A 14908-nucleotide genomic window follows, 5' to 3' on the forward strand; every position below is an offset into this window, starting at 1 on the left:
TAATTTTTCAGCCACACTCGTCCAGAGTTGTGTTAGTAAGGAAGAAGAGAGAGAGTGGTATTGGATAAGGTAGGCAACTAGCAGTGTCTACTACAGGTATTACCCCACCACTCCCTGCCCATGGGGACAAACCACAACATTCCCTCTCTCCAACGCACACATGGATTTATTATCCATGAATGGGTCTACAGCTTTCCCAAACTAATTCTCTTTCCAGATTACACTCTCTCTCCTGAGTCTGTAATGCTAGTATAGGTCCCACAGTTTGAATTCTCTGGAAGCAGGATTATGCAGTAGAAAGAGCACTGGACTTGGAATCAGGGAACCTAACCTGTAGTTCCAGGTCATCACTGATGTGTTAAACTTTGACATCTGAGCTTCCTATTCTTCCTTTGGATAATGGAAATGATATGCCTTCTTTGCCTATGTTTTATAGGTTTCTTAGAGATCAGATGAGCAGTTTTCATGTATGTAAATGGCAAATGGTAAAGGAAATATATTATTATGATGATGATGTTCAAACTCTTCATCTTCCCTCCAGAATGAACTGCTGCTCCTAACTTTTTTTTTACGTCAAGTCACAAAGTCTAGATACCTCAGTCTCCCTTATGGCTGCCATCTTCCTCCCACCCCACATGTCTTTGTTTGTAATAGTCTTTGATATTATTCTCTTAGTATTTCTATATCTCCACCATCTCTGCCTTCCTTACTGCCACCCCTTGCTGTTCAGGGCCTTACTGTAATACTTCTTACTTGGCTAGTACAGTAGCTCTGAGTCAGTTCCAGTCTCTACATCTCCACACATTTCTACATAGCCTTCATTTTTATTGCTGATGGATGTAATGTACCATGGGAAAAAATTTACATAATATTTAGTAATATTCAGTAAATATTTTTCTATTTTTAGATATTAAGCTGTTTATATTTTTAGTTTTTATATTATGGTAGTAGATATTTTATGTGTATACATATATATTATAAATATGCATACAGCTGATGATGATTTTGTTAAAAGCAAATTCCTATAACAGGAGTTACTAGATTAATGGGTGGTTATTTGAGATTTCTGCTTCACTTTTCCAGTTGTTTGCCAGAGGATAGTACTAATTTACATGCCACAAACAACAGAGTGTTATCTTGAATGTATTACAGCTTCTTGTAGTCTAGCAAAACTTACAAAATATGTAATAAAAATACAGCTTGTCTATTTTCCATGTACATGGAATCCAGACACTCCCAAGTCCAGGAAGATTTGGTGTATCATGATCCAGGTAACCTTGTACTTATATTTATCAGCGAGTATGGGTCTAGACCCCTAATGTGAATTTATCAAGCATGTCAAAAGTTGAAAACAAGAATCTCAAGGAAAGATAGAAAATTTTGCTCCTGGTCACATCCTGTTTCCCTTACAGCCTCTTCAGCACTTACCTATGAACTTGGGGCTTCATTTACTTGGGGGCCCAAGGGTGCCTTCTCTCTTCCTCCCTCCACATAGCCCCACCCAGCCACCCAGGGCATCTATTGCCTTTCCCCCCTTGAATGTCCACATGTCTCCTCACTTGGGAGCCCTGAATGTGTAGACAGTGACAGACTGTCCTCAAATGTCTTGCTTACTTTCATCAAAGTTTTAGGGGAAGGATTCTGAGTGTTTGCCCTTGTCTGAGAAAAGAGGCCAAGTTGACTTAAAATTTTTCATTTTCTTTAAAAACAAGCCTTAAGAATAGTTAATGAATTAGAGGCTTTAGCTGATTATTCTAGAGAATCATAAATTTAGAGAATCATATGCTAATGATATATGCATATGTATCAGGAATCAGTATGAAGCATGTTTTGACTTTCCCAAAAAAAATACTTCCATTTTAAGATGTCTTTAAGGAGAAACTTACTTGTTCTTTTATTTAGCAAATACTTATCATTACCATCCAACCCAGGATTTACAGTCTATGATTCTGTGAAATTTATTGAAGTACTCAGTCACAAAATTTATTTTTTCATAGCCCTTATACTGTTTATAGATACAATTGATGTCAATGATTAACATTGATACCTGTCATAGTATATCTTTTATCTTTTTAAATTTTGAAGTGAAAATAATCATTCCCCACCCCTTTGACTGATATAAGAATTCAGTAGTCTTTTGGGGTAAACACATGATATTTGACAAATAGAATTATTCCTGACTCCAGCAGCTCTAGTTCTAGAGTAGTCCCATCAGCATTTCATATATAAGCCTCTATTTAGGAAATGCAATTTTCAAAAAATGGTGTCTTTTAAAAATTAAATATAGTGGAAAGCCTTTTTTAAAAACATTTTTTGACATTGAAAATTATAAATATTTTCCAACATTTAAAATTTAGTAAGAAAAATCACTTAAGGGGATGCCTGGGTGGCTCAGTGGTTTAGCGCCTGCCTTTGGCCCAGGGTATGATCCTGGAGTCCCAGGATCCAGTTCACATCAGGCTCCCAGCATGGAGCCTGATTCTCCCTCTGCCTGTGTCTGTCCCCTCCCCCCCATGTCTATCATGAATAAATAAATAAAATCTTAAAAAGAAAAAATATCACTTAAGAATTATGGTTTTTGAGGTTAAATATTTATGTAAATAGTAATAAACGAAGTATAAAATGTATAATTGCATAGAAAGATTTACCGTAATAGAAATGATACTAGCTATTTTTCCTTCATATTACATGAAATAACTTTATAGTTATCACTCTATTTCTCTCCCCAGGTGAACGTGTCAAACCTTTTACACCAGAGAAAGCAAAAGAAATTATAATGTCTTTACAACAACCTGCAATCTTCTGTAACATGGCTTTTGATTGGCCAGCACACCACTGGACTGCTAAACACCTTTCTGAGGTCCTTCACGACAAGCAGATCCGGTTCAGGATGGGAATGAAAAGAACAGATACAGGTAGGACTACAAGTAATCATAATAATAACATCTCTTCAGTAGCATTCTCACATTCTTAGTGGTTTATGTCTAGAGAATCCTTTATTTCTAATCCTGTTTTTGACCATTTGCAGATGGGAAAGTTTTATTGGAGGTTTTAGGAGAACAGTTTGTGTTAAGACTTTTTTTTTTAATATACTATGTGTGTAGTTGATAACCTTATGCAGTTGATAGCCTTATAACTTTGTTCATGTATCATGGTTCACTGAATGTGGTAGAAAACTTAATATTTGTTAACGTGCTATTATTTATGTTCCCCTATGACTGAAAAAGATTATTACCAAGCTTATAGTCCCTTTTGGTTTTTACTCATGTAGAATGTGTCCTTTTATTTGTGGCTTCAGGCACTATATTTATACTGCTTGCTCCTGGTTGTAATTTTATCTCTCTGCTCCATCAGCCGCCTGACCTCTGTGGTTCTGCATCAATATGAAAAGTATATAAAGCTGTCTTTCTTTTCATCCTTTTAAGCAATTAGAATTTGCCAGCCTCTTCTTTTTCCCTGGAGACTTGTAACATTTTGATATTTTGCCTTATAGTCAGATAAAGCAGTTGCTGTTAATTCTAAAAATAGTAAAAGGAAAGAGTGCTGTTTAAAGGAATCCATAACCATTGAATGGCTTTAGAAGTGTTTAACTTCTATTTAAATATGGGCAAGGTTGGTTGGTAGTCTACAATTTCACAGTGTTTGAAGCATTGCTGTGAAGTGGCTGTATGAATATAGGAAGTAAGAGCACAGGCTGAGTTTTTATGGCCTTTTGCCAGTCTAGCATTTAATTTTAACCCAGAAGGAACTAGAAAATTACCCAGCTTCCCTCTAGCTTCTCCAAGCTTCTTTTTCTCATGTTGACCTTCTCATGTATCTCTCAAGAGTTATTTGGTTTTTGGTGTCTAGAACCCCCTTGTACTCATGGCAGAAACAGTAGGATTAATAAGCACAACTCTTTAAAATCTCATTCTAATCACAGATCAAAATCTTACTGTGTTTTAAAATTAAATGCTAGACTGGCAAAAGGCCCATAAAAACTCAGCCTGTGATTTTAGTCAAATAAATCCTTCCTTGATTTTAGTCAAATAAATCTCCCATCCACTGAGATGTCTATTAGACAATAATTTTGAGATAAATAGGAGCTATAATTTTTTTCATACCCTGGTTAGATTCCAAATACAGCATGACTACTAATTGCTAATAGTTATTGAGAGCTATTGTGTCAGGCACTCTTCTGAGTGCTTTATACGTATTAATTCTTTTAATCTTCTTCAAAGCCTCTTAGAATGGTTCTATTATAATCCTATTTTCTAGATGAGGTACAGTGATTTGACATTTTCAAGCTAATACTTAAACATCAGAGAAAAAGAAAGTAGAAGTTCTCTGCAGTTGTGAGCAACTGCTCTGTTTTTACTAAAGATAATTTTTTAAAAAATAGGTACAATTCACATAACATAAAATTTATCATTTTAAAGTGTACAGTTCGGTGCTTTTAACATATGCATGATGTTGTGCAAACCATCATCGCTATCTAATTCCAGACATTTCATCACCCCATAAGGAAGCCCAGTACCCTTTAAGCGGTCACTCTCCATTCCACTTTACTCCCTGACAACCACTAGTCTGCTTTCTGTTCTTATAGATTTGCCTATTTCATATAAACAGAATCATTCAATACATGGCTTTTGTGTATAGCTTCTTTCATATAGCATATTTTCTAGCTTCTTTCACGTAGCATATTTTCAAGATTCATCTAAATTGTAGCATAAATCTGTACTTCATTTCTTTTTATTGTTGAATAATACTCCATTATATGTACATATCATGTTTTGTTTATCCATTCATCAGTCGATGGACATGTGCGTTGTTTCCAATTTTTGGCTATTATGAATAATGCTGCTACGAACATTTATGAGCAAGTTTTTTTATATGGATATATGTTTTCATTTCTCTTGGGTTTATACCTAGAAGGGGGATTGCTGAGTCCTACGGTAACTCTGTATTTAACCTTTTTTTTTTTTAAGGTTTTATTTATTTATTCATGAGACACAGAGAAAGAGGGAGGCAGAGGGAGAAGCAGGCTTCATGCAGGGAGCCTGATGTAGGACCTGATCCCGGGACTCCAGGATGACGCCCTGGACAGAAGGCCAGTGCTAAACTGCTGAGCCACCCTGGAATCCCTGTGTTTAACCTTTTAAGGAACTGCCTAAATGTTTTCCAAAGCAGCTGAACCATTTTACATTCCTATCCCAATGTATGACGGTTTTAATTTCTCTACATCTTTGCCAATACTTAACCTATTTTTTATTCCAGCCATCCTAGTGGGTGTGAAGTGTTATCTCATAATGGTTTTGATATGCATTTCCCTAATGACTAATGATGTTGAGCATCTTTTCATGTGTTTACTGACCATGTGTATGTCTTCAGAAAAATGTCTATTCGAGTCCTTTGCCCATTTTCTAATTGAGGTGTTTTTTGGTTTGAACGCGTTTTTTGGTCTTTTTGTTGTTGAGTTTAAAAAAGATCTTTACAGGGAATCCTTGGGTGGCTTGGTGATTTAGTGCCTGCCTTTGGCCCAGGGTGTGATCCTGGAGTCCTGGAATCAAGTCCCACATCAGACTTGATTGGCAGAGGGAGAAGCAGGCTCCATGCAGGGAGCCCGACGCGGACTCAATCCCAAGTCCCCAGGATCACACCCCAGGCTGCAGGCGGTGCCAAACCACCGCGCCACCGGGGCTGCCCAAATAAATAAAATCTTTAAAAAAAAAAAAAAAAGTTCTTTACAGATCTTCCTCAACTTATGATGGGATTAAGTCTTGATAAACTCATCATAAGTTGAAAATATTTCAAATCAAAACTACATTTAATACACCTAACTGTGCACTTGGATGGCTCAGTCGGTTCAGCGTCTGCCTTCAGCTCAGGTCATGATCCTGGGGTACGAGAAATCAACCCCTGAATCAGGCTCTCTGCTCAGTGAGAAGTCTCTGTCTCCCTTTGCCCCTCTGCCTGCTCGTGCTCTCTCTCTAATAAATAAACAAAATCTAAAAATAAATAAATAAATAAAAATACACCTAACTTACCAAATGTAATAGCTTAGCCTAGCCTACCTTAAATGTCATCAGAATACTTACTAGCTTACAGTTGAGCAAAATCATCTAACACAAAGCCATTTTGATCAAGTATTGAATAGCTCATGTAATTGAATATGGTAGTGAAAGTGAAAAGCAGAATGATTATATGGGTACAGAATGGCTGCAAGTGTATCTGTTGTTTACCCTTGTAATGGTCTGGCTGAGATCTATTGCTTGCTGCCACTGTCCAGCATCATAAGAGAGTATCATAGTGCATATCACTAGCCAGAGAAAAGATCCAAATTCAAATTTCAAGTACGGTTTCTACTGAATATGTATCACTTTCACACCATCATAAAGTCAAAAAATCATTAAGTCAAACCACTGTAAGTAGGGGACTTTATATATTCTGGATATCAGACCTTTATCAGACTTAGACTTTTATTTTTTTATTTTTATTTATTTATTCATGAGAGACACACAGAGAGAGGCAGAGACATAGAGAGAGGGAGAGGCAGGCTCCCTGCGGGGAGTCTACTCCAGGCAGGACTTGATCCCAGGACCTTGGGATCACAACCTGATCCTAAGGCAAATGCTTAACCATTGAGCCACCCAGATGCCCTTCTCTTGATGTTAAATGCGGTTTTTAAAGAGCTAATACTTGGGCAGGCCGGGTGTCTCAGCGGTTTAATGCCGCCTTCAGCCCAGGACCTGATCCTAGAGACCCAGAATCAAGTCTCAAGTCAGGCTCCCTGCATGAAGCCTGCTTGTCTCTCTGCCCCTCTCTCTGTGTGTCTCTCATGAATAAATAAATAAAATCTTTAAAAATAAATTAAAAAATAAAGGGCTAATACTCTCTTGTATGTTAGTATCATAATTAAATTTTTTCTAGATTACTTAGAAGCTTCAAATTTATAAATAAGGCTGTAAGTGAGCATCTTTGAAAATAAATCTTGTTCAAGTTTCTGATGATTTTCCTAGGATAGATTCCTAGAAGAATGACTGGGTCAAAGGGTATAAATGTTATGAGTAAGCAGCATGATGCATGAACCTTCTTATACCAGAAACCTCTGAGTCATCTGATTGTCCCTGTAAGTGATGTCTGGTGACCCTGTGACTTATACCCTAAATATGTACCATCTACCTCTTTCTCTCGTTCCAGGCGGGGTCACCCTGCTCTCTCTCAGCAACAGAGTTGCAGTAGTCTGTCATAGTCCCTCTGCACCCCCTGTCTTTCCTTTTTTTTTTAAAAAAATTTTTTAAAATCTATTTATGAGAGAGACGGAGAGAGAGGCAGAGGGAGGAGCAGGCTCCATGCAGGGAGCCTGATGTGGGACTGGATCCCAGGTCTCCAGGATCACACCCTAGACTGAAGGCGGCGCTAAACTGCTGAGCCACCAGGGCTGCCCTCCCGTCTTTCCTATCCAGGCCATGCTTCAGACTGAAACCAGAAACAGTTTTTTAAAAAAACAGATCTCATCCTATTTTTCTGCTTACAACCCTTAAATGGCCTCCATAATCCTTAGGCTAAAGGTCAAAATTTGTGTGTGGTATAGAGATCTCTATTTGCCTCATCAGCTTAATCCCTCTCCCTGAGCTCGGGCCAAACAAGCTTTTTAAATTTATTTATTTATTTATTTATTTTTTCAGCTTCTGTATTTCCAGAGGTTGGGTTCTCCTTTCTTCAGGGCTTTTACATCTAGAGTCCAGCCATTCTTTTCTCCTTTCCCGTTTTCCCTGGTTAACTCCTCTTCTTCCTTCAGATCTTTGCTCAAATATTTTGTCATGGAGATCTTTCCTGATCACACACCTCTGCCTCCTGAATCAGGTGCAGCTACTCAGTTAACTCTGAGTACCTTGTATTTCCCAGTAGCCCCTAGCTCAGTTAGAATCACGTGGTTAGTCTGTAAATAAATAACTGTTTACTGTCTCTCCTCCCTTCAAGAAGGCCACCTTGTGAGGGCCAGGGTCAGGCCTCGCCATGGGCTGAGCACCTAATGGCACTCAGATATTTGTGGAGTAAAAGAATGAAGGCTTTTGGTACCTGTGGCAAAGTGCTTTGCAGAAAAGTAGTTTCCATTTACTCTCCTTTCAGAACATGCAAGGGTGTCTGTTTTGCCACTCTGTTGCCCAAACCAAGATTTGTCTTTAATTATTTTTTTAAAGATTTTATTTATTGGGCAGCCCAGGTGGCTCAGTGCACCGCCTTTAGCCCAGGGCATGATCCTGGGGACCCGGGATCGAGTCCCACGTCGGGCTCCCTGCATGGAGCCTGCTTTTCCCTCTGCCTGTGTCTTTGCCTTTCTCTCTCCTTCTATGTCTCCCATGAATAAATAAATAAAATCTTTTTTAAAAAAAAAGATTTTATTTATTTACTTGAGAGAGTGCATGAAAACATGAGCTGGGAGTGTGGATGGGAAGGGCAGAGGGAGAGGGAGAAGCAGGCTCCCTGCTAAGCAGGAAGCTTGATATGGGGCTTGATCGCAAGACCCTGGGATCATGACCTGAGCCTAAGGCAGACGCTTAACTGAATGAGCCTCCCAGGAGCCCTGAGATTTATCTTTTTTTAAAAAAAATCTGCTGATATTTTTATATAGTCCAATGAACTATTATTTCACTAACATTTTATTCTTTATTTACTTAGAAATTCCCTTCTGTATCTTGAAAATAAATATTTTAATATTTTCTTCTAATAGCTTGATTTCCTTTTTACATTTTACTCTTTATCCTTTCCATATTTATTTTGATATATGATGTTCACTGACTTTTTTTAGTTAAGCTGGAAATAACCGTAGCTTTTATTTTAGTATTGTTTACTGAATAATCCTTTTTTCCCCTACTGACTTTGAAATCATCTTAATTATATTACTGTATTCTTACAACTTCCAGCACCTATTGTTGGACCATCCTTTGAGCTATCAGTTTTGAAGCCAGTAAAACATTTTTTTTAAAGATTTTATTCATTTATTCATGAGAGAGAGAGAGAGAGAGAGAGAGAGGCAGAGACACAGGCAGAGGGAGAAGCAGGCTCCATTCAAGGAGCCCGATGTGGGACTTGATCCCGGAACTCCAGGACCACGCCCCGGGCCAAAGGTAAGCGCCAAACCACTGAGCCACCCAGGGATCCCCAGTAAAATATTTTTAAAATGCTATTTCAGCAACTGATATATAGTTTAATATTTGAAAGAACAACTTGTCTTCCCTGCTCTTCTTCCTCATAGATGTTATGAATTTTATTCCTTTAAATGAATTTTAGAGGTAAATAATGTATTCACATTAAGCAAATCCTGTTGAGATTTTTTTTAAAAGATTTTAACTGTTTATTCATGAGAGATACAGAGAGAGAGAGAGAGAGGGGCAGACACACAGGCAGAGGGAGAAGCAAACTACAAGCAGGGACCCCGACGTGGGACTCAATCTCAGGTCTCCAGGATCATACCCTGGGCTGAAGGCAGCACTAAACAGCTGAGCCACCGAGGCTGCCCCCTGTTGAGATTTTAAGTGAAAATTCATTAAGTGCTGTAAACTAATTCAGAAAGAATCTACCTTGTGATAATACTGTTATCTTCCTATGCAAGAACATGTCATTATCACCTAGCAAGTTCATTTTATCTCTCAGTAAAAAGACTTGGGGTTTTCATATAGATCTACAAATTTCTTAAAATATTATAAATATTAACTTTTTAAGCTGTTACGAATGAAAATATTTTTATGTATTATATTTTTCTAGCTAGTTGTGATGGTAGATTTTAAAAAGCCATTTATTTTTGTATGTGTATTTTTTATCCAGCCATTTATTGGTGTATGTAGTTTTTTAGTTCTTGTGTGTTTTCTAGGATGACAGGCATCTGATCTTACAATCAGTGATAACCTTGTTTCCTTCCTATTGAATGTATTTCTTATTTTTGTTTAAGGTCTTGGTTTCAGTTTTTCTAGAATGCTTGCGCTAATAATAATATTGTATGTTTCTCTTAGTTTGTTTTAGAAAGCAGATAATTACATCTCATTGCTCTTTGAAACCATTCTGGATCTGGGCAGCCCGGGTGGCTCATTGGTTTAGCACCGCCTTCAGCCCAGGGTGTGATCCTGGAGACCCGGGATCGAGTCCCACATCGGGCTCCCTGCATGGAGCCTGCTTCTCCCTTTGCCTGTATCTCTTCCTCTTTCTCTCTCTCTTTCTCTCTCATAAATAAATAAAATCTTTAAAAAAAAAGAAACCATTCTGAATCAAATTCATTTGGATCATAGGCGCCCAGTGGCAATACTGTACCTCAGCTGGCCCAGTAATTTGGGAAAAGCAGTTGTAGAAATAAGCCTAAGTATGCAGTGATGGTCAAAAGTACCTACATTTCATGCAGTGTTTTCTTGCTTGAAAAATGAGGAAGTCTAACAAAATGGAGAAATATTTGTTTCCCTGCTCTGCAAAAAAAATATTTTAGGACTCCCTTTTATGAGAGTTAGAAGCAAGTTCAACTTACATACTACTTCCAAATCCTGAGCTTAGTTGAGCTGCTTCTTAACCTAACATGTTGACAGTAAGTGGGATGAAAATTGCAGCTGCCTGAGCTACTTCAATGTTAAATGAAAGAACAATAATAATAAAGTTAGAAAGGAATAATTGCATTGCAGAAAATAAACTAAGAAAAACAACTGTACTACCCAGAAAGAAATTGTCGTGATAGCAGAATGAAAACAACACCTTTTGCTTGCTACTTCCAGGAAAGAAAAATTCAAAAGATTCTATTTTGAAATCACTGTAAATGTAAAAGTCTGTCATTTACATTCATTCCATTCATTGTAATTTTCTCCTGACAGTAACAGTTCTCATATGTAATTTTTGCCCTTTTAGGTTTTCATTTTTTAAAGTACAGAACTTGCTGTGACAGAGAACAAAGTCCCCTGATGAGGCTGCAATGCAGACATGCCTGTGAAAACTGGCCTCCTACTGTACCCCCCAGGGATAAGTGTCTCAAGTAATGGCTTTAGTATTCAGTTCGATCAGTTGGATTGAATTTTATGAACTAAAAACTCATAAGATAGTGTAATATCTTCAGGCTTCCATTGGAGCTTACTGAAATGACTATAAAATGACTCCTGTTTCCCAGAACCATGCAGCTTTCTTGCCACATGGGTTTTTGTTTGTGTGTATTCCTATGTTGTTGGGTAAATGCTTAATGATGTTGATAATATTAAGAACGTATATGTATTGATGGGTTACTGAGTGGCAGCTGTTCTGTGTGTTTCTCAAAAATCGTTAAATTTAAATAGTTCTTAAATATTGCAGATTTTTATCTTTTAGATAAGCATACTCCTGTAAAGTTTTCCTTCTCAAAGTCAGATGACAAATTGTGGAAGTAAATGAATTAGGATGGCTCTTTGACACACACTCTCCCCTCTATTCTCCACCTTTCTGAGGTCATAGGAAAAAGAGAGGAAGGGGGAAAAGATGGTTAAGATAATCCTAGGCAGTTCAGGCAGAAGTGGAGGGAAGAGATAAAAGCTGTTGAAAAAAGAATCTGAATAACCTTCTCCTCTTACTACTAATTCAGCTAACTTTTGAAGGGCCTCAAGTAAATGTAAGAATCAGAATTAGAGCCTGTTACGAGCATCTGCTATGTTTCAGGCATTGTGCTGACTTACAAGCAGAAGATCTATATCACTTAAAACAATTTTACGCTGGTCATAATCAGATTTCTTGAATATTCATTCCCCATGCTCATTTAAAATATTTTGCTTCTTACCAAAAAACTTTCATTTTATCACTATTTAGAAGAATAGTTCTTGGATAAACAAAGGCATACCCATAATAACAAACCATTCTCGATAGACAGTAGACTTCTCTCTGAGCTTTCCTGATCAACCTGCATCTCTGGGTCTTTGCCTCTTCCTATGTGTCCATGGCACATTTTTCATTTAATTATGTAATGCCTCAAATTTCCTATTATTTGGGCTAAAGCTTTATCTTTGTCTAAATACATTCTCAACTCAAGAATATTACCACCTCTCTCTTTTATGTTCCCACAAGCCTGAGCACAGTGCTAGTTACAAATTAGGTACTTAATAAATGATTCTGAAATAAATGAGTTAATGAATAAATGAACAGACTTTAAGTTACCATTGGCCACTTAATGATTCTGAGGAACTATGTTTGATATATGCGCAGTATAAAGTTGGAAAATTTTCAAAAGACTTTTGTCACTACTTTCTTCTCTTTTTAATCTGAAGAAGTAGCTCTCACACTTTTTGGTCTCAGGATCCCTTTGCACTTAAAAATTATTGAATTCCCCAGTACAGAGAAGATCAGCATGGCCCCTGTACAAGGATGGCATGCAACTTCATGAAGCAGTCCATATTTCTGTAATATTTGGAAATGCAATAAATGCTGTACCTTTAAAAAAAAATTACTGAGTTCACCCGTAAGCCTTTGTCAGTATGGATTATGTCCAGTGATGCTTATTACCAAATTATAAATTAAAACTGAGACATTTTAAAAATACAAGAACATAAGCACGTATTCCACTAGTTGCAGAGCAGTGACATCAACTAATATCATGTAGCTTCTGGTAAACTCCATTGTACGCTCATGAAAGAATGAGAATGTGAAATATCCGAGTATTACTGTGAAAATAGTTTAGACCTCACAGACCTTTGAAAAGGTCTTGGAAAATTAATCTAAGGGATACCACTGGATTACTGAATCAGGCTTTACTAAGGGTAGTCAGTCTTTAATCATAAGGTTAAAACCTTGTTTTTTGTCTTTGTTAAATCATGAGTGTTGTGGGTGTTGTAGATGGTTCTAATTATATAGCAAGTGCAGAATTAATTTTTGATTAATGTTAAATGATAGTTAACATTTTTTTGGTTGAAATGATCATTTTAAGAAAACAACAATATTTGGAAATTGTATTCAGTATACATTTAAAAGTTGGATGGATTCTTTTATATTGCAGTTCCTCAGTTTGAAACAACATGTGCTTGTGTAGAAGCTACACTTGAAGAGTTTCTGACCTGGAACTGTAACCAATCTACTATTTCTGGACCATTTAGAGATTATGACCATTCCAAATTCTGGGCTTACGCTGACTATAAATATTTTATCAGCCTATTTGACGACAAGACAGATATTTTCCAGGTAAGTCAATACATTCCTTTTAATCATGGTAATAATTTATTCCTTTTAATCATGGTAATAATTTATTCTTGAGAATAGATTACAAATTAGAACCTGTCTAGTACCTTATTCCTTCACTGTCATCTCCTCTCAAAAGTAGATGCTGCAAGTCTTAAATATTTTATCCACTCAAGTTAAAAGATTTGCTCAGGAGAAGTATAAAGTTTGGCTCACATGGATGAGCAGCCTTGTCACTATTTTCCTACTCCCCAAACTTCTGACACACTTTCTCATTTGCCTGCAAACAGTACCTGAACTAGTTTGGAGCATATGGGAAGCATAGATTGTGTATAGAACTTTCTTTCCTCCTGACCTACATAGAAGTTTTTATTCTGTTAGTGAGGCAGAGGGAAGTACAGCACTGATTATTACACGAAGACGCATTCGTGAAATCCTGGAGTCTTCCCAGGCTGCAGCTGTTGCCATCCGTCCCTGCTCTGGGGGGGTTAGTACAGCTTTTTGGCCTGAGGCAGAGAGTGCTGGGCTCCTGGTATTTGATTGCAGAAGTCCTGCAGAAGTATGGGAGTGCTTGCAGAAGTAAGAATGTGGAAATTCTTTGTCATGTGTTGACATAACTGACAGAAGAATTTGCTGACTACTATATCCTCTTTTAAGTGTTTTCTACTCAAACTGCCAGCTTATTTTGTGGGGTGATTTCACAAATTCCCTCTTCTGGTTTCTATGTGGGTGTTAGGCATGAGGCAGGATGGGCATAGTTCCAGGAAGCTGTTTGGATGACTCTGCTTACCCACAATCAGGTCAGGGCTCTAGAGTCCTTTATTCTGCATCTGATCCTTTGTCCAGAGAAGTATTTCACCCTCGCTGCAGCTGTCATGCTCCCACTACTCAGCCTCCTGTACTGCTCTCCTCTTGCCCGTCATCATCACCCCCTCTCTGGACTTGCCTTTTACATAGACTGATAGTCCTTAGACTCTTTTTTTTTTTTAAGTTTTATTTAAATTCAAGTTAGTTCATATACAGTATAATGTTCACTATGGGTATACAGTATAGTGATTCAGCATCCCATAGATTGCCCAGTGCTCCTAATCCCCACACCTATTTCCTTTTCCATTCAGCCTGTATTTTTTTCTTTTTCACTTTGAGTTAAGATGTAGATGCTGCGGTTTACATAGTTATTATAATACAGTGATCAATACTTTGTAACTTTAACAATTGTTTTAAATAGTTACTTAAATTTTGCTTTTTATTTTAAAAAAGGAAAAACATATCACTTGTCTCAGAATCGTTAGTTGAGAATAAATTTTTATTCTCATAACTATGAAAGAATGCATCACCTTTGAAAACATTCAGTATGGGCAGCCCAGGTGGGGACCTAGGATCGAGTCCCACGTCAGGCTCCCTGCATGGAGCCTGCTTCTCCCTCTGCCTGTGTCTCTGCCTCTCTCTCTCTCTCTCTCTCTCTCTCTCTCTCTCTGTGTCTCTCATGAATAAATAAATAAAATCTTTAAAAAAAAAATTCAGTAGATGCTTTCTGAATCCAAAGTCTATACCAAATCCACTATTTACTTTTTTTTAAATGATAGTTTTTGAGATAATTTTTTTTCTTATAACACTATCTGTGATCACTTTAAGAGTCTTTAACCCTGGAATTTTTAGATATCATAGTTCACTTTTAGAGTCTTTTGTTATATTTCTTATACTTTCACCCATCGTGTAGATAGACTAGTACTTTTTTACTGTGTGTTTCAGATAAAACATT

At 37.3% G+C, this 14908-nt stretch overlaps 1 protein-coding gene and 1 non-coding gene across 3 annotated transcripts in view; both read left to right on the forward strand.

Moving 5' to 3' along the window:
* HSPBAP1 (HSPB1 associated protein 1) overlaps positions 1–14908 on the forward strand; it is a 64667-nt gene that overhangs the window by 14940 nt on the left and 34819 nt on the right. For both annotated transcript variants that reach the window (XM_055315974.1, XM_055315975.1), the window contains exons 2-3: positions 2730–2915; positions 12968–13149. In XM_055315974.1, coding sequence (XP_055171949.1) covers positions 2730–2915; positions 12968–13149 — 368 coding nt within the window. The remainder of the gene's footprint in view (positions 1–2729; positions 2916–12967; positions 13150–14908) is intronic.
* On the forward strand, positions 12267–12374 carry LOC129504061 (U6 spliceosomal RNA). Its single transcript, XR_008663296.1, has one exon. It is a non-coding gene; the product is annotated as a U6 spliceosomal RNA (small nuclear RNA).

The sequence above is a fragment of the Nyctereutes procyonoides genome, unplaced genomic scaffold (genome assembly GCF_905146905.1).
Source record: "Nyctereutes procyonoides isolate TBG_1078 unplaced genomic scaffold, NYPRO_anot_genome, whole genome shotgun sequence".
Classification (NCBI taxonomy): domain Eukaryota; kingdom Metazoa; phylum Chordata; class Mammalia; order Carnivora; family Canidae; genus Nyctereutes; species Nyctereutes procyonoides.